This window comes from Clytia hemisphaerica, unplaced genomic scaffold, assembly GCF_902728285.1.
Source record: "Clytia hemisphaerica strain Z4C2 unplaced genomic scaffold, Clytia hemisphaerica genome assembly, whole genome shotgun sequence".
In the NCBI taxonomy this organism is placed as follows: domain Eukaryota; kingdom Metazoa; phylum Cnidaria; class Hydrozoa; order Leptothecata; family Clytiidae; genus Clytia; species Clytia hemisphaerica.
The window spans coordinates 284,634-304,745 of record NW_027104293.1 but is presented as its reverse complement, the minus strand read 5'-3'; the positions used below and the strand labels follow the sequence as shown (position 1 = coordinate 304,745).

Here is a 20,112-nt window from a genome sequence, read left to right as displayed (position 1 = left end):
TTGAGATATGTTATCGATTATTTCTTCCCAAAATCCAAGAGAAACTACGTCAAAACGATCTTAGTGAATTTTTTAATTTGCTTTTAATTAGTGGTTCAACAGAGATTGAAAGTAGTGGTTTTAATGCATTAAATGATGCGATAAGATTATTAGATGAAGTACGAGAACCTGTTTGGAGAAAAATAATAGAAAATTGTGGATCTTTTGTGGAAAGAGACTGTACTGCCCAATTTTCAGAAATATTTTCAAGCAATTTTTTCAGAGTGTTATCAAAAGAGGAAAAAAGTATTTTTGAGACAACCAACACAGCTAAGGCTACTTGCACATGCACCGTTGAAGTAAAATCTCAGCTTTCTAGCATGGTTAATTATATTTCTGAGTTATCTTACCCTGAGCTTCTTATAAACGAAAATAACTTGCCAATCTATTTGGAAAAGTCCTTTGATCTTCCCAACGCAGGAACTTGTTATACGTGTGGAGTTAATATTGCAGCGAATACTCAGTCGTTAAATCTTTCACATTATTTGTTGATAGAATTTGATGAAACAGTTTTGAATAGATGGAATTTTTTAGAACAATTTACTTTGCAGGAAAGCTCTTACAAGTTGTTAGCATTAGTCAGAAACACTGGTGCTCATTTTGCATGTGCTTTATTGTCTGAAAATAGATGGATTTATTTTGATGATCTTAAACAAGATAGAATGTTTTATGTAACTTTAAATGAGATGCTTCAAGAACTTTCAGGAGGATGGTTTTTTGGTGTTTACGAAAAGATTTCTGAAATTGATTTTGTTGTTGAGCAATCAAATATTACTGAAAGTCAAGCAATTGATCTTACATCAGCAAAAAATACAAATGATTTTAATGAATGTACAAAAAAAGAGTATCCATTACGAAAAAGAAAAAATGTCCATTTTGAAGGTCTTTCTAACGAAAATCCAAAGAGAAAGAAATTAACTGATATTTTCAAATCAATTGATTGGAAAGTGAAACATGAAAAACTCATGAATGATCCAAATAAGCAACGTCATAAAAATTACGACGCTTTAAAAAGAAAGCAAAGATATGATCCAATCATGGCCAAAGAAAATTATGACCCAATCAAGGCCAAAGAGAAATATAATTCAATCAAGGCCAAAGAAAATTATGATCCAATAAAGGCCAAAGAAAATTATGATCCAATAAAGACCAAAGAAAATTATGATTCAAAAAAGAGAAAAGAAAAATATGATGCAGATAAGACAAAAGAAAATTATGATCCAAGAAAAAGAAAAGAAAAATATGATCCGATCAAAGCAAAAAAAAATTATGACCCTGAAAAGCGAAGGAAAAAATATGCAGAAACAAAAAAAAAAAAAAACAAAGAACTAAACTTAAATAAAAGCATGAAAGATTTTCAAAATTCCATGAATTTTACAATTACTCAATGCAAAGATTGTTTTGAATCATGGCCTGTTAGTGTTTCCAAGATAAAATCAGATAAATATTTTTGTTCACGTTGTAAAAGAGATAAAGGAACGCCAAAGAAATTCAGCGAAGAAAATAATATGAAGCCAAGTCAAGTACCTGCAGCCCTTAAAGGCCTCACTCAAATTGAAGAAATGCTAATTGCTAGAGCCTTTCCAGTAATGCAAGTGTACACACGTCCTAGAGGAGGTCAAAGGTCATATAAAGGTCATGTTTTGAATTTACCTCATAATGTTAAAAAAATAGCAGATGTCCTTCCTCGAGAGCCAAAAGATATTCCGGTGTTGATCTTTAAAATGAGCGGAAAAAATAAAACGTCCAAGGAACTTACTGTTAGGCGAGCATTGTTATGGTTAACTGGGACTAATGAGAATGGAGAGCCAAATAATTTTTTATATAATGAAATCACTATTGACATGAAGAGAGTGGAAAAGTTGCCTGAGAAGGGTGTAATTGAAATTTCAAATTTGCAAGTAGAACCTGTTGATGAAAATGAACAATGTGATTCTGATTGTGATTCTGAAGATAATGTTCCAGATTTAGGTCCTATTGATCACAACTCTGAACGTGCTTTTAATGAAAATACAGAAATGAGTAGTTTTTTACCAGCCAAAGTTAAAATGCCAAAGGAAGCTGACAAAACTAAAAAAAAATTTAAATGATTCCAATAATGATGTAGATATTGGAACATCACCGCTTAGTGAATTTAATACGCCCTATTTAGCAAGCCTTGCTTTTCCAACATTATTTCCTGACACAAAAGGAGACCCAACAAACCCTGCTATTATCAGGCGTATAGCTCAATCAGAGACCGAAGACTTTGCTGAAAAATTGAAACATTTAATCAAGTTTGCAGAGTTGAATGAAAACGGTAAATGGTACTATAGATTTGCTTCACATCCTAGATTTGCATTTTGGGGATTTAATATGTTGTATCGTAAACGACTAATAAATCAAGGAAATTTTTTCATCAAGCAAAACCCAGGAGATGCTAATTTGAGTATTGATGAATTACAGGACATGATCAATAATAACAATTATTCTTTTGTCATGAAAAAGTTACAGCGATATTCAAAGAATGTTACAGGTACAAATGCTTATTGGTATGATGTTAAGGAAAAGTTAAAAGCAACTATTACACAAATGGGTACGCCAACTATATTTTGGACTTTATCTATGGCTGACTTTCACTGGCCTGATATTCATGATCTATTTACGAGTGAGGAATCAGAATCAACAGATTTTCGACAAAATATAATAGATAATCCGCATATTGTAGACTGGCTATTTACTGAGAGAGTTAAAAGTTTTGTGAAACATTGGCTATACGTAAGTTTAGATACAGAATGGCATTGGTACAGATTTGAGTTTGCTGTGATGAGAGGTTCTATTCATTGTCATGGTCTCGCAAAATTGAAAAATGACCCAGGAATATGCAATTTAACAGAAAAAGCTTTAAAAGGATTCTTAGCTGAAAACACTTTAAAGAATGAGTCGGAAATAGATGTCGGTCAATATACTGCTTTACGGTATGACGTAATTGAGGGGAAGGCTGCAGAAACACAAATTTGTGACTATGTTGATTCTTTAATGACTGCTGTAAACCCAATTGAGGGACCTGTTGATGAGTGGGTAAAACCAAGTGTTCATCCTTGCAAAAAAAGATTAAGTGATGTACAAGAACCCAAGAAGACAACCTTAATGATGATTATGTTGATTTAGCAAATAGTGTGCAAAGGCATACCAAATGTAGTTCAGCCTATTGTTTGAGAAATAGAAATGATAAACAGGAATGTCGCTTTAAATTTCCTTTTGAATGCACTGATAAAACACATTTGACCTTTGAAAAAGTTAAATTAAAAGGAGGTGGTGAAAAATATGTTCCAAACATTGTTCTTAAGAGAAATGATCCTCGAATGAATAGGCACCAACAGTTACAGTTACAAGCTTGGAGAGCAAATTGTGACATACAGATAATTTTAGACCATAATGCATGTTTGAATTACATAGCTAAATATGCCTCAAAAGCAGAAAAAGTATCAGATGTTGCTAAAGATGCCTTTATGTCAGTGATTAAAAACTTGACCGGACAGGAAACGTCAGGTAATGTGTTTCGGAAACTAATTATTAAATCAGTCGGAGAAAGAGACTTTAGTGCACAAGAAGTTATGCATCAGATTTTATCTTTGAAACTCCATTGTTCTACATTTGATGTTGTTAACTGTTCGCTTGAAGGGTCTAGACAAATGAAGGTTGTTGATCAGGAAGTAGAAACAAAATCATCACTTTTAGACGACTATGCAAGTAGATATTCAAATGGAGATCAAGAAATAAAGCAAAGTAACCTCATAGATTATATATCGAACTGGACAATGAACAAAAGTACAAAGAAATTTCAAAAAAGGAAAAAAAAAGTTGTTGTTCGAACTTTTTCTAATTTTAGTTCTAATCCAAAGAATGCAAATTATGCCTTATTTTGTAAATTCCAGCTAATAAAGTATAAGCCCTGGAAAGACTCCATAGATGATTTATGGGAAGGCTTGCCAGATAGTAGTGAAACGTATTGCCTAAAATGGAAAGAATTTTTAAACAGCACAACAGGAAGAGATTTAGTTCCAAATTGGAAAATACATTTTATAAATGCGAACAATTTTGAATATGAACTTGAAGATGATGATGATGATGAAGAGGAAAGTGAATCTAATCTTTTACGAGAAGATTGGATGGACATCGCTGATCTCAATTCCTCTAGGAGACCTAATACTGTTTCACCAGATGATGAGCAATATTGGGCTGAGATAATAAACTCCTTTACAACAGATCAAATTAATGCAATGCCATTTTGGATTGATGAGCAGAAAAAAATCTTTAAAAGTTCACAGATTGATTACAGTCTCTATGACGTTAATAGATTGAACAAAGAACAGCTCAGAGCATACAATATTGTCAAAGATCATGTTCAGGGCATCAATCTTGACCCTTTGCTAATGATACTTACCGGGATTGCAGGTAGTGGAAAATCATATTTGATTAACTGTATCAAACGCCTTTTAGGTGAGAAATGTTCATTAACAGCCTTTTTTGGAATAGCTGCTTTCAACATAAACGGTAAAACTTTGCACACTACTCTTCAGTTACCAATTAGAGGAAAAAACAAACATGAGTTGAAAGGAAAGGCTCTTGAAATATTACAAGAGGGAATGTTAGGTGTAGAGTATCTAATTATTGATGAATTTTCAGTTGTTGGTCAAAGGATGCTAGGTTGGATAGATAGTAGATGTCGTCAAGCTACAGGAAAAATGGAGAGATTATTTGGTGGAATATCAGTTATTTTGGTAGGAGACATTGCACAGTTACCACCTGTACTGGACAGTACTTTATACAGCTCTTATCCACAAAATGAAATTGGAGTTGCAGGTTATGTTGCATATTGTTGTTTTAGAACTGTTATAAAACTTAAATCAAACATGAGATCTGCTGGACAAGACGAAATTCAAAAGAAATTTCGGGAAGCTTTGAAAAATTTGAGAAATGGTGTGTCAACAATGGAGGATTGGAATCTATTTCTTACTAGACAACCTGATAGAAATGCCATAAACTATAAACATTATACTAGATTGTCTTTTGCAAATGAAACTGTCAGAGAGCATAATACCAAGATGCTGGATAGTTTAGAAGCTCCCATTGCTACAATCAAATCAAAAAATACACCAAAAAGTGCATCTAAAATATCATCAGAGGACTTTGGTCTAGAAAATGAAATTTTTCTTGCTAAAGGTGCAAAAGTAATGCTTACAAGGAACTTATGGTCAGATGTAGGGCTTTGCAATGGAAGTTTAGGTACTATAAAGGACATTGTATTTCCAAGAAACCAATTCCCACCAGTACTTCCTATAGCTGTAATTGTGAAGTTTGATAAGTATACCGGACCAAGTTTTTTTGATGATGTTGAGAATTGTGTGCCTATTGTTCCATTAGTAGCAAGTACCACTGAAAATGGTGTGTATCAGGAGAGAATACAAATACCTTTGAAACTTGCATGGTCAATCACTATTCATAAATCACAAGGGTTAACACTAGATAAAGTAGTAGTAGATTTGGGTAAAAAAGAAAGCTTTGACGGACTAACTTATGTTGCATTATCACGTGTGAAAAAGCTAAATGATATGGTAATTGAATCATTTCCATTCGAAAGAATCAATAAGTTGAGTGACGGTAAAAGATTCAAATTTAGAGTACGTGAAGAAAGCAGACTAGAAGAATTAGCAGCACGAAACAAGCCTTAGAAGTAATTGGTTGGAATAATTTATGTCATGTCAAAATCATTGCACGGGGGGGGGGGAGGGGGCTTCAGGGCAGGGAAGGGTATTTTGCAAAAAGCAATATTTTCTTTTCTTTTCTCCTTTATTTTCTCTTCCTTTGAAATACATTCTTATCCAACGAGTGAAATTATTTTGTACTTTTTATCATGAAAAAATTGATGAATTTAAGATAAGAAAGATTTCAAAACTGGTCCAACTACAGGGTGTCCCCAGAACAATAGATGAAAACATTCTTTTGTTTTAGGAGGAATTTTTCATGGGATACTCTGTACTTTAAATATCTTGATCTTGAGTAGAAACCTTGCCTAGACTTTTCAAATCCTTACATTATTTTTTTTATATTTTTATCCTAACTTATAGAATATTATATTGTTTTGTAATACATGAATTTTTTTATATCTTTATAATAAATCTGAAGGATATTATATTTTTATACAGAATTATTGAAATTACGTATTATTTATGATTTTGTACAAATTTTATTTGATTGATTGAATTTACATTTATTACTTCCAAGTTCCAAGTTGATTACAATAATGTGAATGTGAATTGATGTTTAATCTTTACCACAGAACAATAATGAACAATGATAAAAATGATAATAGTAGAACAATGAATGAATATGGACAAAAGTGATTATTTTTGGTGGTTGAATTGGCAACGAAATTCCGCTGTAACGAAAATTATTCGACAAGCGTCATTCAGCATACTCTACTCCCTACAACAATGCTTAAAAATCCTGTATTATGGAACTTTGACAATAAGTATAAATAATTTTTTCATTATGTACTTTTATAGGACTTGGATTTTTAATCTTTTATGTTTAACCTGTGTTCTTGTTGATATGTCTGGTAAGCACTATTTGGGAAATTAATATCAAAAATTTAAAGAAACTTGTGAACTATTTTGAGGAAATTTCAGTACACTCACCATATTATCATCTAATTTCATGTTTCTTATTTTCCATTTAAGCTTATCTTATGAAAGAGGATTCATTTACTTTGACAACGCAATATTGCCTCGTTACTGCTACGATTACCACGTTACGTCATCATTTTCCATCCTTCTGCACGATATTGCTGTTACAACTGCAAGATAACTGGCATATCAATTTTGTCCATGAGATCCCTTGTCATGCCGTTGGAAAAAGTCCTGGATAAGCTATTTCCTGTTAATTCCTGGTTTCTGCTCATCAATATTGCCTTGTTACTGCTACTATTACCACGTTACGTCATATAATTTTCCATCCTTTACACGGCGCTGTTACAGCTTCTAGATTACTGGTAAATCCTTTTAATGTAAACAATTATGGATCACGATATCCTTTGTTAAACCGTTGGAAAAACTCTTAAGTACGTTGTTACCTGTCAATTTTTGGTTCCTGCTCGTTATGTTTCTGGCTCATAGCATTTCTTACTTATGCTGTTTGGTTCTACTATGGGTCATTTATATTACAAATTGGTTGGAATATAGTTGCATGTCTTTTGAGTGTTTTATTATCTGTAATTGACTCTACCTGGAAACTTTTGCTAATGAATATTTTAAGATTCGTATTTTATTATTTGTAAAAGTAATTCAAGTTTTTAGAAAAAAGTATATTTCGTTTATGTTAGCTTTATCGTTGATATCTCAAAGAAAATGCTTTTGAGAAAAATCATTCGAATTATTCCTATTATCATTTCCAAACTTTCGCTATAAAGCATTAAAAAGCTTTAATAAGTATTAATTAGTCTTTATAAATGTATATAAATAGGCATCTGTAGAGGGTGGCAGTTAGTGAAAGCTATGGCTAGTTATAAAAAAGCGTGTGTGAGATGTAGAAAGGCTGTGGCTCAATATTATTTACGGGGATGCTTGTTCCCGATGTCAAATTTTATTTTCTGTTTTATTTTCTGTTGAATCACGTAATTTTATTGTTTTGATTCAATATATTGAAACTACATTCTTTAATTTAGTTTAAAATGGTACACGCTTTTTTTTTATAAGAATACACTTTATAAGAATGTCCATGATGAAAATGGCCAAAAAATTAAGAATATGGTAAGAATATCACCATCATGGAATTTAGCAACTGAACCTAAGAATTTTTATTTTAATTTATTTATTATTAATTTTTAATAAATTATTTTAAAGGCATTTTAACCTGTAGATTGGCAATTTCGATCTTAACCTAAGAATACCGTAAGAATATTTTTGGATGATTTTCGCCAAAAAGGTTAAGAATATCCATGATGAAATGAAAAAACACCATTCTTATAAAAAAAAAAGCGTGTAGGTTTTTTGGAAGTTTCTTAACTTTCAGAAAGAGAAGATTCAGCAAAAGGGTTTATTGTTCGTGACCAGGTTTCCGAAACCTGACGAGAGAAGTGAGCATTATTGAAATTAAAGTCTGAGTGATCTGACGCCACTAGAAACATTTTTCGGAATATCATCCAATAGATTTTGCCTAGTTGTAGCTACGTAACGGTGACAAAAAATTGTTTTGTTGAAATTTCAGTGAAATAACAGTGGACTACAATACAGAAAAATACATTTTTTTAGTTTAGGTTTTTATAAATGTGAGCAAATTCAGTTTAACTCTCTTTTTCTTAACTTTTCTTTATTTTTTTCGGAACATTTTCAACCTCGAGCTCCCTATAAACTTGTTCCTTATATATTAAAAAAACGTGTACAATTTTTACTTGAAAGGCTTTCAGTAATTAAATTAACAAAAGTAAAACAAAAGCTAATATATTTCTTTCTCCAGTACAATTTCACCCAACGAAATAGACCCTTGATTTAATTCAGAATTCCAGTTATCAAAGACGACGAGAGTTTTTGATGACATTTTTGTTGTTTATGAATAATGTTTGAATAAGATAACGTTAAAATTGAAAGTTGAAATAAAATTTAGTAAAAAAAATAGATTTTTGATGACAAGAAAAAACATTTACATTAATTTTTTGAGTGAAAAAATATTTTTACAAAAAGTTTCTAAAAAAAAAAAGTGTAAGATATGTTAATAGTGTACATTTTTTTTATAAGAGCGTTAACAGATTTTGAAGCCTCTTAGATGTTCTTAAATTTTTAGGGTTAAAACCTTTTCCATACATTTTGTTTACAGATGGCATAGAAGTTGCAGATTTTACAACTTGAGTAAGCCAATAAGAAAAACGATGTTGCTTAAAAAAAATACACACTTCGTGACTCCATTTTAGTTGTCAAAGAAAATATTTGTTTCCTTAAAATGATAAAATGTAACTAAAACTGAAATAATTATCTCGACAATTCTATGAACTAACTAATTTCAACAATTATGATTAATTATTTAAGTCTTAGTCTTTTAAATTTAATAATCTAAAGAATCTTCACTATATCGGTTTCATCTGAAGAAATGTGCTCTTATGCTAATCAACAATCATGAGATTCGTGGTACATCTCATGATGTGATTACATGGATGGTCATCAATAATTCCTCCTTTTCCTACCTTGATGATGAGGATGATGTCACTCCACTCAAAACCGGAAATTAAATCATAGCCCTTAATCAATAAAATATTTCCGTCTACGAGAAATTGATATGGACTTTCACCTTCATTGAAATCGTTTTTGTATATTCCATACCTTTTCCATTTCAATTGCAACTTGTTCAATGTTTGAAGATCATCATCATCCTCGTATGCAGTATCAGATATCACAAGCACTCCATCGTTCGTGATCTTTCTCATTTCTGTGATGGCATCTTCAAATGAGTCGGAATGGTAGGGTTGCTTTCCATTAGGGTGATTCGGTGGTGGAAGTACTAAACCGTCTTTATAGTACGAACGTTGTCTTTCTTCAAGGCGTAATGCCTCTTTCACTATACTTTCACAGTTTCTTAAATTCACGTCAAGTTCGAATTTCATGAAATCGTCATACACCGAAAGATGTTCATCACCTGATAAAATATAACGATGATTGGCTCCGTTTGATGCAATCCAAATCACATCAACGTGCTGTTTGACTTTCATGATAATTTCTTTCGATTGATTATCGGTAATCGCACACTCATCGATGAATAACGCTTTGATGTTTCCTGTTCGAATCCTGTTCGTCAGCTTTTCAATTTCCTCTTTATTCTTTTCAGGGATATCGGAAATGCCGAACTGTTTGTAAGAAAAGAAAGATATTATTTTAAGTAAATCTGTTCATTTGCATGCAAAGGATCCTAAAAGTCTCTTACGGAAAAATGCACGATAAAATTTTAATTGAACTATCGTTTCTGACTTTTCTTCAATAATACCAGTAAGCTTAAAATAGTTACAGTATTAAGTGTAGATCAGTTCAATATTAATTTTATAAAGTTGTTTCATTTTTTAAATTCAAAATGGTCACTCATCAGTCTCTCATACATAAAAAGCTAAGTTATCGCATACTTGGGAATTAGAAAGTTTTTTTTCCGAATAGAAAAAACGCAATAAACAAACCATGAAGCGTTGACAACTGTCCTAAAACGATCTCAATTTTCTTTTACTTTTACAGCTCTTTTCAGTTATTCTACAATATCGTTTATAATCGATAAAACAATATATTGCAACATAGTTTGCAGGCGATCATTCAATCAAAGCCGTTTTTATTTAGTTAAAACTAGACGGTTCTCGTCGTCGCAAACGCCGGCTTAGCTTGTGCATCAAAATCGATCCAATGAGGGGTCAGCCATTGCTTAATTCTTTCTCAAACTCGATATATTGAATCTTTCAGGTTTTGATGACGTCATCAGACCCAAAATGCCTCAATTTGAATATATTTATTTTCGAAAGTCTCTTTATACCCACTCTTACCTTTCTTAACTTATTCTCTATTAAATTCCCGATCCAATGAGGGGTCAACCATATCTTAACTCCTTTCCAATCTCGAGATATCACATTTTGAAGTTTTTACCCAAAACTGTGACGTCATTTGGTCACTTTACCCCTAGTTTTGTCAACGGTCTATTCGCAGATTTTGGAATTTTTGCAATCAACAGGTACCTTGTGCCCCAAGGGTTCCAAAAAAACCAAAAAAAGTCAATTATTTCCACGGGATTTTTAAATTTGTGAAAGATTTACACTGCAACGACTTTTCCCCAGAAACGCTAATAGATTACCTACATCCGTATACTCTTACGACTATGCGAAGCCCGTGACAGACGGAGATGTCTCTTAATGCTGGGCTAGCGTTTCATAAGTTTTTCATAAACTCATTTAGTATAGTAAGATTAGAAAATGATTTAATTTAGATTCAAAATGCAACTTACTTTGAGTTCGTATCCATAAACCTCAATTCCATGTTCTTTTCCCAATTCGTCTTTCAATCTACACTCAAGAAGGCTTTCAAAATCTTGCCTTCTCTGAATGACATACATGACACGTCCTTTGTACTTCTTCATTCCACTCAATTGTCTTGCTTTCTCCTGAAGGATGAAAGACTTGCCGCATCCGTAAGGGGCAAAAAGGAGGATCTTATTGAATTCAGAAGTGTCTGTCTTCATGATGGGAAGTTGACGCTGACTGTAAAAGAGTATGTTGTCAGTAGTGCAGACGGTATCGATGGCTTGCGAGATATACTCCACCCAGTTCGATGTCGTAATGGGTGCTGTTTTTGAAGCATGAATGGCAAACACAACGATTCTCAGGAGGTCTTTAACTTGATTTACTGCTGGGATGAAAGGTATTCCATAGGGAACGGTCGAATAATTTGCCAACAAGTTGGATAACCAACATTTCAAATCTGTTTCTTGGTCAATGTAATGTTGATTGTTAAAAGAAAGGTCGTCCTTTTCAACCAGAACGACTGGATGATACGTCCAGCCTTGTCCCAATTGATCACTCAACCTCTCTTCTATCAATTTATGGTATTTATCCAACTGGTCAAAAGCTTTTATAGTCAGTGTCCGTTTGATTTCAACGGCTATGATTAATTTCTTGGTCCACGAGAAAAGAAGGACGTCAATCTCCTGATGCATTTTCTTTTGAACATTAGTGAGGAAACTGATGGAACTGAGAATCACAGTATCTTCAAGAACATGGTCGTCTTTGAGGGAATACAGTTTGCGAAACAATGAGTGTTCTCCTTTTTCACCGAGCTCCGATAAAACTAATCCGAAAAGCCATTTTATTGTTGGATGAGATGGTGGGTTTTGTTTGACCAAGTTTTCGACTTCTTTTTTAACATCTTTTAACGTCTGGAAATGAAATTAAGGATTAAAAAAAAATGTACTCTTTCAAAGCGATAGATTCCGTCGAGGTGTACAAACGAATTCTTTCTTTTGCTGAACTATATCAACCTGAAATAAACTGTCAAAAATTGTCGCTGAGGCAAAACCAGTCAAAATATTCAAAGAGACAAAAAGATTCGACACAAGACAATTGACAATAATAATCACGATCAACTTCAGAGGTCCTCGTTCACCTAGAACTTGTTACCTTAGGATTTTTTTAAATTTCGAGAACCAAATCGTTGATATGTTACCTTTTTGAGAGTTTGTTCTAATTTTGATCCTGGTGATTTTGAAGCCAATTCCTGAATACATGCTTCGATGAATTTGTAGTTATCCTCTGTTGTTGATGGTAAAGTTATATTGACTGTTTCCAACTCTTTGACCATTAGATACTTGATCTTTACATTGAGAATCCAATTGCTGAATTCTTTTCCATTGATCTCCCTGTCAGTGTTGTTTTCCTGCAATTCAGAGAAAGCTTGAGGTCCCTTTGTTAACCAATGGCGACAATGGAAGGATTGGAGCTCACGTGTGAACCAATGTGCTGGCGAATCCTTCTTCAAATTATCCAAACATTTCTTGAGAGTGTTTATGTCAACATCGTAGTTGAGGAGATGTACGGTTGAATCCTTCTTCGCGTATTGGTGAGATTGAAAAACTGGGGGAATAAATATTGGATCGTGGCGGTTGGTGTCGAATAATGCTGAATCAGCATACTCTCTTAAGAGAAGCTGATCAGCGGCGAGAATAGGGTCGTTAAATAACTGACCATTCCCGAGGTTGAACTTTCGGTTTTGTTTGTCGATGGTGGATTTTGAATTTTTCAATATTTGCTCATACAATGATGTTCGTTGGGTGCATTTTGATGGATCGATATTCTTCGATTTCAATGCTTTGATTTTCTGTTGAAAATTCAATTGTGATGCCATTTTATTTTATTTTTTTAACTTGCAAATAGAAAAAACAGTAGATATTAAAATCAACACACTTAACAGCCTTTTTTTATCAGATAAGAGAAAGTGAGAGTTCAAAGATTCGAAAGATCTTGTTTGCTTTATAAACAGACTTTTGTCAATTGTAGTCATACCACGGGACCCTCATTAAGAAATTTTATTCAAAATAAGGTCTGTTATATTCTAAGTAGTGTCTTGGTCTTACAAGAAATTTCTCTTTTATAAGAACAAACAATATAAGAAGATAAGGCTTCGATTATTAAAATACCAAGAAAAAATTAAGAACATTTCAAGGTGTTTCTGACTCTAAAAGCAAAAATACTTACAAAATGGCGAAAATAAGAGATGTCAAAAATACTTTTAGCCTTAAAACCCAAAAAATCGTGAGGTTTCAAAATCTCTGGATGTTTTCGTTAAAAAACGTATAGTTAAGACATTAGGATATTTTGTGGTTTTCTTTATAAAAATAGGGGGGGTCCAAAAAATTTTTTGGAAATTTTGATGTTTAACTATCCTCTTTAAATTAATTTTTCATGCTGATTCCGAATTTGAAATCCGTTTTTCCATATCTCTTACCCCTGGGCGGCTACCGGAGACCCTTTTTTCGGAAAACAGCCCAAAACTGCTAAAAGTCAATTTTTTTGAAATTTTCTATTATGAATAGCTTTCTAGTGATGTGATATCTTTTTTAAATCAGTTTTTCATGCTGATTCCGAATCTGAAATTTATTTTGTCATAGCTCTCACCTTTGGCCTGATATAGGAGGCTGTTTTTTAACTAAAATCTTCGAAACTAAGGAAAATTGATAATTTGAAAATGTTTCATTTTGAATGAACTTTAAATGAAAAATTTAATGGTAACTACTTATTTCAGATCAAGTTTTCATGCTGATTTCAAATTAGTTTCTGCATATCTCCTGCCACTGACCTGCTACGGGGCCGGCTACACGAGGTTCCTTATTTAGAAAGGATATTTCTAAGCTTTTAGTTTGTCTGTGGCTTTTTGACACTTGGCTAATGTTATACATTCATCGTCATAGGGTTTCTTGAGTACTATATCTTTATCCAATGAGCTAACCCTTTGTACTGCTGCTATGAATTTATCTGCTCAACTAGTCATGAAGCAAAATTCAACCTGCTTAGAATCTCGTTTAAACCATCTTGAGCTAGTGAACTCCTTTCAAATACAATGATTCCCTAAATTAATTGAACATTGAAAAGTTGATAATTGTTTTTAGGAAGCCTTAATCATTTAAGGGGTAAGTTAAAATTAAAATCACTAGGCTAATATATGGAATTTTTCAAATAACTTTAATTCAAATAAGGCATATAAGAACAGGTTTATAGTGAATCTATTGAAAGATACCAATGTTTAAGAAATATAACCTACACGTTTTTTTTTTATAAGGAACACGTTTATAAGGAACTCGAGGCTGAAAATGGTTCAAAAAATAAGGAATTGTTAAGGAGCTGCTCAGGCTGAGAATAAGTGGATTTGAAAATAATGTACCTTATTGGGACTAATTTGACCAAATTTTGATCTTTCAAGGGGCAAAAAGTTCAAAATTTCCTATGTAGTAAGGAACTCCATAAGGAACTTTGAGACTGAAATTCTCTGTAAAAATAAGGAACTCCAGGCTCAGAGCAAAGTTAAGATTCCTTATAAAAAAAAACCATGTATTACTAAAAAGTAACTTTCAAACAAATGGACCAATATGAAAGCATTTACATGGTTGTCTCCCAGGAAAGGAGGGACGTTTTACTACTTAGAAGTTCACAAGATACAGTAATTTAATTTCTCAAAACTTTTTTCTAATTAACTTCTCAAAGAACCCTTGTTTGAACAGATAGGCCCAGATAGTCATATTTGTGGAAGTCCTTTATAAATGACACCAATAATATTGTAATTAAATCAACAGCTTAAGGTCTGATTTTTTTTTTTTTTTAAAGCATTAGTTCTTCAAATCTATTTAAGCAAGTATTTAAGGGATGGATAAAACAATAGCGCCTTTTGATTGGTTCAATAAACAACTATTCGAATGTAGGATTTTTAGATTCTATCTATTCGGTATAAGGTCTATACATCCCTCTGATTTTCATTGTTGTAACTTAACCTTTCAAACAATGATATACGGCTTGTTTGAGCCAATATCAACTTTTGAATGTCCAATGCGGACAATCATTGCATTTGGAAGAAGTTTACTAGCTTAAGATATTTTTACCGATTTGATTTTTACATTTTTGATTATATTCTAAGCAGACAAATTAAAAGCAGCTCAGTCCATATGGTTGCATCATTGCATAAAGTACTAAAAACTCTTTGTAACAAGGAATGTATAACCAAATGTTTTGATAAATGGAATCCAAGTACAACAATCTCCTTCCTTAAACTCAAAAAGTGTAATTTTGGACCCCCCCCCCCCCTATTATAAAGCGAACAAACAAACAGAATTTCATACAACACTTCTATTCCAATATTTTCATTTCACAAGATGGAACAAAAGACTCTATCTAATGGGCTATAATAACATAGCCTGTGGTTTCCAATTACTGTATACCGTTATAATTTATAATTTGTTATAAGCACGTTTTTTCTCGATAACTGAACATAACATATTTAACCATAAGGCTTCGACGTCCATAGGCGAAGCGAGATACCCTGCAAAATTTATGAGGGAGTGCAGACGTTTATGACATATTCATCTTTTGATAAAACAAAGACAATAATTAGAGTGTCGTAAAAACTGCTCTCATCCATATATTTTGCAGGGTACCTCGCAACGCCTTCAGAAATATATAAGAACACTTTAAGACTTAACGGGCACTTAGAACATATTTTATTCAAAAGTTACTCAAATAAAGTTTTAAAGTTTGTAAAAAAGAGCATGTTAAAATCATGTTTTTAAGCATCAGTCTGAAATGTCGAGAACACCAAGGCATTGACATTCTTACAAAAAGTGTGCGTAAGAGGATCTTTGTTTATTTTCTCTCTTGCGTGCAACACAATACACGATTTTTTTTATAAGAATGGTGTAAATCCATTTTATCATAGATATTCTAAACTTTTTTGGGAAAATCATCCTAAGATATTCTTACAGCATTCTTAGGTTAGGATCCTAATTCAAACGTCTCAAACATAAATTGACATTTTGTGAAAAGAGTGAGTCTTACTTGGGGGTAATTGACAATTTATAATTGAAAATGCTCTAAAAATGGCGCATTCTTAGCTTGAGTAGCAAAATTCCAATATGGTGATATTTTTAGCATTATTCTTAATTTTTTGGCCATTTTCATCTTGGATATTCTTATAAAGGGTATTCTTACAAAAAAACCGTGCATGTCAGTTATCTTTGGGTAAAAGATGCTACAGCAGAATTCAGAGAGATAGGTTAGTTAAACACCCCTGTTTCAGTGGCCAAAGCAGTTATTTAGTTATTAAGAATGATAAAAGAGGGGTTCCAGGGGGTACCCGATTTCGCAATTCCGCTAATTTCTTTCCAAATTCCCGTCAAACCAACCGTCTAAGAGAGAACTGAAATTCCGCCACCAAAAATTCCTTTGAAATTCAAGATTTTTGTCAAAAATTACGCGAATTTCGAATATTTTTTGCCAATTCCGAAATTCCGGAAAACATTTTGGAAAATTCCTTTTCCCGCATTAAAATTGTCCAACTTTCCGTCTCCGTCAGAGGACCCAATTTCCGAAATTCCGCCTAAATTTCCATCAAATTATGCCACTCCGTCCGAAAAAATTGGTAGAAATTTGAATCCAACTACTTTTTTATAATATAATTATGGGAGCATGACAGGCTAATACTTCCTCCTATATCACACCCCCTTCTCATAAACCCACTGGGATCATTTCCCATTGGAAAAATTTTTATCCCCGCTGAAAATAACCAGATAAGGAAATCCTCCCTGAAAAATGTTATGCTATTTTTTCCATCCTCACTGAACTTTCTGACTTGTCAACAAAAGATAAATATCAATCCCCTATTATAAAAGATATGGGAATATCAATATCAATCCCCACCGAGTTTTGGTTCGTTATTTTTACCCCTACTGGCCGATAAAATCACACCGGGTCTGTGAGATGAGGGTTTATTTTCCACTGGGGACACGATATTTTGGCTAATTTTCCTAGTAGAAAGTGTTCCCAGTGGGTGTGTGGGAAGGGTTCCCAGTGGGTGTGTGGGAAGGGTTCCCAGTGGGTGTGTAGAAAGGGTTCCCAGTGGGTGTGTGGGAAGGGGTATCTCATGGAATTGGGCAACCCAGCCTATAATTTTTAGCGTTTAACCATCGCGAATACCATATGTTTGCTCAAAAATGTTTTTTTTTAGATTGAGATATATGTTGCATGCTAGAATTAGGCAAGGTTTGCATCTTAACCTTTGATTACTTAAACATTTATATAAGAATATTTCAGGATAATTTTTCTCAAAAATTTATGAATACATGTATAATCATATATAAAAACAAAAACACCATTCTTGTAAAGAAGCGTGCAATGGGCTCTTCCAGAAAATGTCCTTATATAGGGCATATAGGGGGTCAACTGATGCTTGTCCGGGGGACAAAACCCGATGTCTGAGGGGCCAAAAGTCACTTTGTACGGGGGTAAATCACTGACAATTGTTATATGCTCCACCTCCCCCTCATATTCAATTTTTTTCTGGAAAAGCTTTTCGCTTAGAATATGTAAGATGGGATACTTGATACTTCTGTTGTCTTGTTGCTAAGATACTTGTTTTTTTTTAGTCAAATAACTTGTATAAACATTTACTCTGTGGTCATTTAAAATCGCTGTCATTTTGTTGTTATTGCGAAATTTCATTCTCACGCCACTCACCAATTCATTTAAATTATGTCACAAATATTTCCCTTTCTTTCCTTATATACAGGTTTTTTATAAGAACAAACTATACATAAGAACATATGGAATCGATGGCTGAAGTGTTAAGAACAAACTAAGAACATTTCAAGGCTTTGCGGGCTCTAAAAATGCCCTACTTCTTTCCTAAAAACACGCTTTTCGGTTTTAAGCCAAAAAATGTTTCTAAAATGTTCTTAACTGTTCTTGCTCAATGAACGATAGTCTGTCCTTATAAAAAAATGTGTGGAAGTAAATTTTAGAAAAGCGATTTGATAGAATCTTTTAAACAGAGGTCGTGTTCAGACCAAGGTTTAAAGCAATTAGGTCTACATGTTTCTTTTGTATTCCTTTTGTATTTAACGGCACGCTCCTCATTAGTTAAACCAAAGTTTAAAAAGGAATCACCCTCTGGTTTTAAAAAAAGTTTTTACGATTTCGTTACAGTTTTCTGAGTAGACGAAATCAGAATTCGCAAGTGAAAAGCATGCTCCTTTTGTAAATGAAGAAGAAAGAACGTGAAATTTATGTCTTAGAGACGCCCGGAGCATCTCTAGCAGTAATGACTTCAACGAACACGAATTAGTGTTTTGCAGAGGGATTCCCTGAAATCTTTTTTGTTTCAAAGTATCTCAAGAGAGAAGATGACATGATTTCAAGTTAGGAAAGGAGATTCCTCGAGATCGCCAATCGATGATGACAAAAGAAAAGTGATTATAATTGAATTCCCATATCAACAAGATACTACTTAAACCTTGAACTTAAACTTTCATGTCTGAACACGACCAGAGTGTTTACATCTAGGAGTGAATCGATTAAGAAATACACGTTTTTCTTTATAAGAATACACTTTATAAATATGTCCATGATGAAAATGGCCGAAAAATTATAAATAATGCTAAGAATATCACCATCATGGAATTTTGCTACTCAAGCTAAGAATGCTATTTTAGCATTTTCAATTATAAATTATCAATTATCCCCAAGTAAGGCTTACTCCTTTTACAAAAGTGCCATTTCATGCTTGATACGTATGTACTAAATGTTAAATCTAGTATGAATCAGGATCCTAAACTAAGAATGTAAGAATATATTTTAGGATGATTTTCCCGAAAAAATTAAGAATATCCATGATGAAATGGATTTACACCATTCTTATAAAAAAAAGACGTGTACATAAATAACAAAACGGTTTCTTTCTTAAGTGCTAATTGGTTTTTCCTAAGCTTTCTCATCGGTTGAAATTTTGTTACGAAACAGGGAGGGGAGTCATGCAGTTGGTACCAGACATCATGATGACTAACTGCAAAATTGAAAATCTGAGAGCACACCCACTACCCCTTAGCAGTTAGTACCCAAAAGTACTAAGCACATTTGACTACTTGCAGGTTGACACCGCCCTTTTTGCACCGAGTACCCCGCAGTACTAAACGCATTTGACTATTGCCAGACTGGTCCCTCTTTCTGCCATATTTAGTGGTCTTGAGTGGCCGAAACTCAAGGTAATCACCTGTCAGTACCCTAGACAGCCCTGGGGTTGACACTAACCTTGGCAATTTTTCTCTATTTGATTTATAATAAACACAAAGCCTAACATATGATACAAAGCTACAAGGCCCAACATTTAAAGTCAAGTCTGCCCAACATTATTTAGGTCTAAAACCCTAGAAATAAGAAAATATCACTTTTGCATTGTTTGACGAAAGACTGGGAGAAAAGCTTAAGAGGACATTGTAGTGATGCACAACTTAATAAAAACACCCCTGTGTCACTGACCCACTGGGACCCCAGCTCCACTGGAAAATTTGGCAAAAATTTCTTCCCCAGTAGGAAAATACCCTGGAATTTTATCCCCACTGGGAGATTGACTTATATTTCATCCCACTCGAAATTAAATGTTTAAAAATTGGACTCCAAAACCATCCCCACTGGATTTTTTAACTTTTGAACAATAAAATTTCTATCCCCCATTAGGATTTGAAATATATTGAGAATTCTGGTTATTTTAACGTTTTTTAAGGTTTAAGCATTCGATTTTGGGCTATCTCTTTAATTTAATCGAATATTTCAATTTGGGATGGGTTGGCAGACTTCCAGGCTATATTCTGAGCCTTATTGGACTATTATTGAACTTTTGGATCCTAAGTCTAGCGTTAAAACTCAGAGTTAAAACTCTACCCTTACAACCTACTTTAGTTTAGAGTACTTACAAATCGATTGTGGTTTCAAAACTTCTTTGAGAATTCTTTCTCAAAAATTATGACCTTAATTGTGATACCAAATGC

The 20,112-nt window shown here is 33.3% G+C and overlaps 2 protein-coding genes across 2 annotated transcripts; one reads left to right on the top strand and one right to left on the bottom strand.

Annotated features, from left to right (window-relative positions):
* Window positions 1–1,883: 1,883 nt before the first annotated feature.
* LOC136817173 (uncharacterized) lies at window positions 1,884–5,753 on the top strand. The gene is made up of 5 exons (XM_067073508.1): window positions 1,884–2,061; window positions 2,147–3,099; window positions 3,369–3,462; window positions 3,571–3,734; window positions 3,957–5,753. Exons 1-5 carry the CDS (start codon window positions 1,884–1,886, stop codon window positions 5,751–5,753), a joined length of 3,186 nt encoding a protein of 1,061 aa, XP_066929609.1.
* A 3,199-nt stretch (window positions 5,754–8,952) lies between these two features.
* LOC136817137 (uncharacterized) lies at window positions 8,953–12,950 on the bottom strand. Its single transcript, XM_067073471.1, has 3 exons — window positions 12,258–12,950; window positions 11,044–11,970; window positions 8,953–9,913 (listed from the first exon to the last, which is right to left on the bottom strand). The coding sequence occupies exons 1-3, from the start codon at window positions 12,933–12,935 to the stop codon at window positions 9,176–9,178; spliced, it is 2,343 nt and encodes a 780-aa protein (XP_066929572.1). The 5' UTR covers window positions 12,936–12,950; the 3' UTR covers window positions 8,953–9,175.
* Between the last annotated feature and the right edge of the window lie 7,162 nt (window positions 12,951–20,112).

Excerpts from the sequence above, each read along its gene's own strand:
- LOC136817173 (XM_067073508.1), top strand. The coding sequence starts at position 1,884 with ATGAAGAGAGTGGAAAAGTTGCCTGAGAAGGGTGTAATTGAAATTTCA. Across the intron at positions 3,100-3,368 it reads AGGGACCTGTTGATGAGTGG|AGAAATGATCCTCGAATGAA; the intron begins GTAAAACCAAGT and ends ATTGTTCTTAAG. Across the intron at positions 3,463-3,570 it reads AATTTTAGACCATAATGCAT|GTAATGTGTTTCGGAAACTA; the intron begins GTTTGAATTACA and ends AGGAAACGTCAG.
- LOC136817137 (XM_067073471.1), bottom strand. The coding sequence starts at position 12,935 with ATGGCATCACAATTGAATTTTCAACAGAAAATCAAAGCATTGAAATCG. Across the intron at positions 11,971-12,257 it reads TAGAACAAACTCTCAAAAAG|ACGTTAAAAGATGTTAAAAA; the intron begins GTAACATATCAA and ends TTTCATTTCCAG. Across the intron at positions 9,914-11,043 it reads TTTATGGATACGAACTCAAA|TTCGGCATTTCCGATATCCC; the intron begins GTAAGTTGCATT and ends TCTTACAAACAG.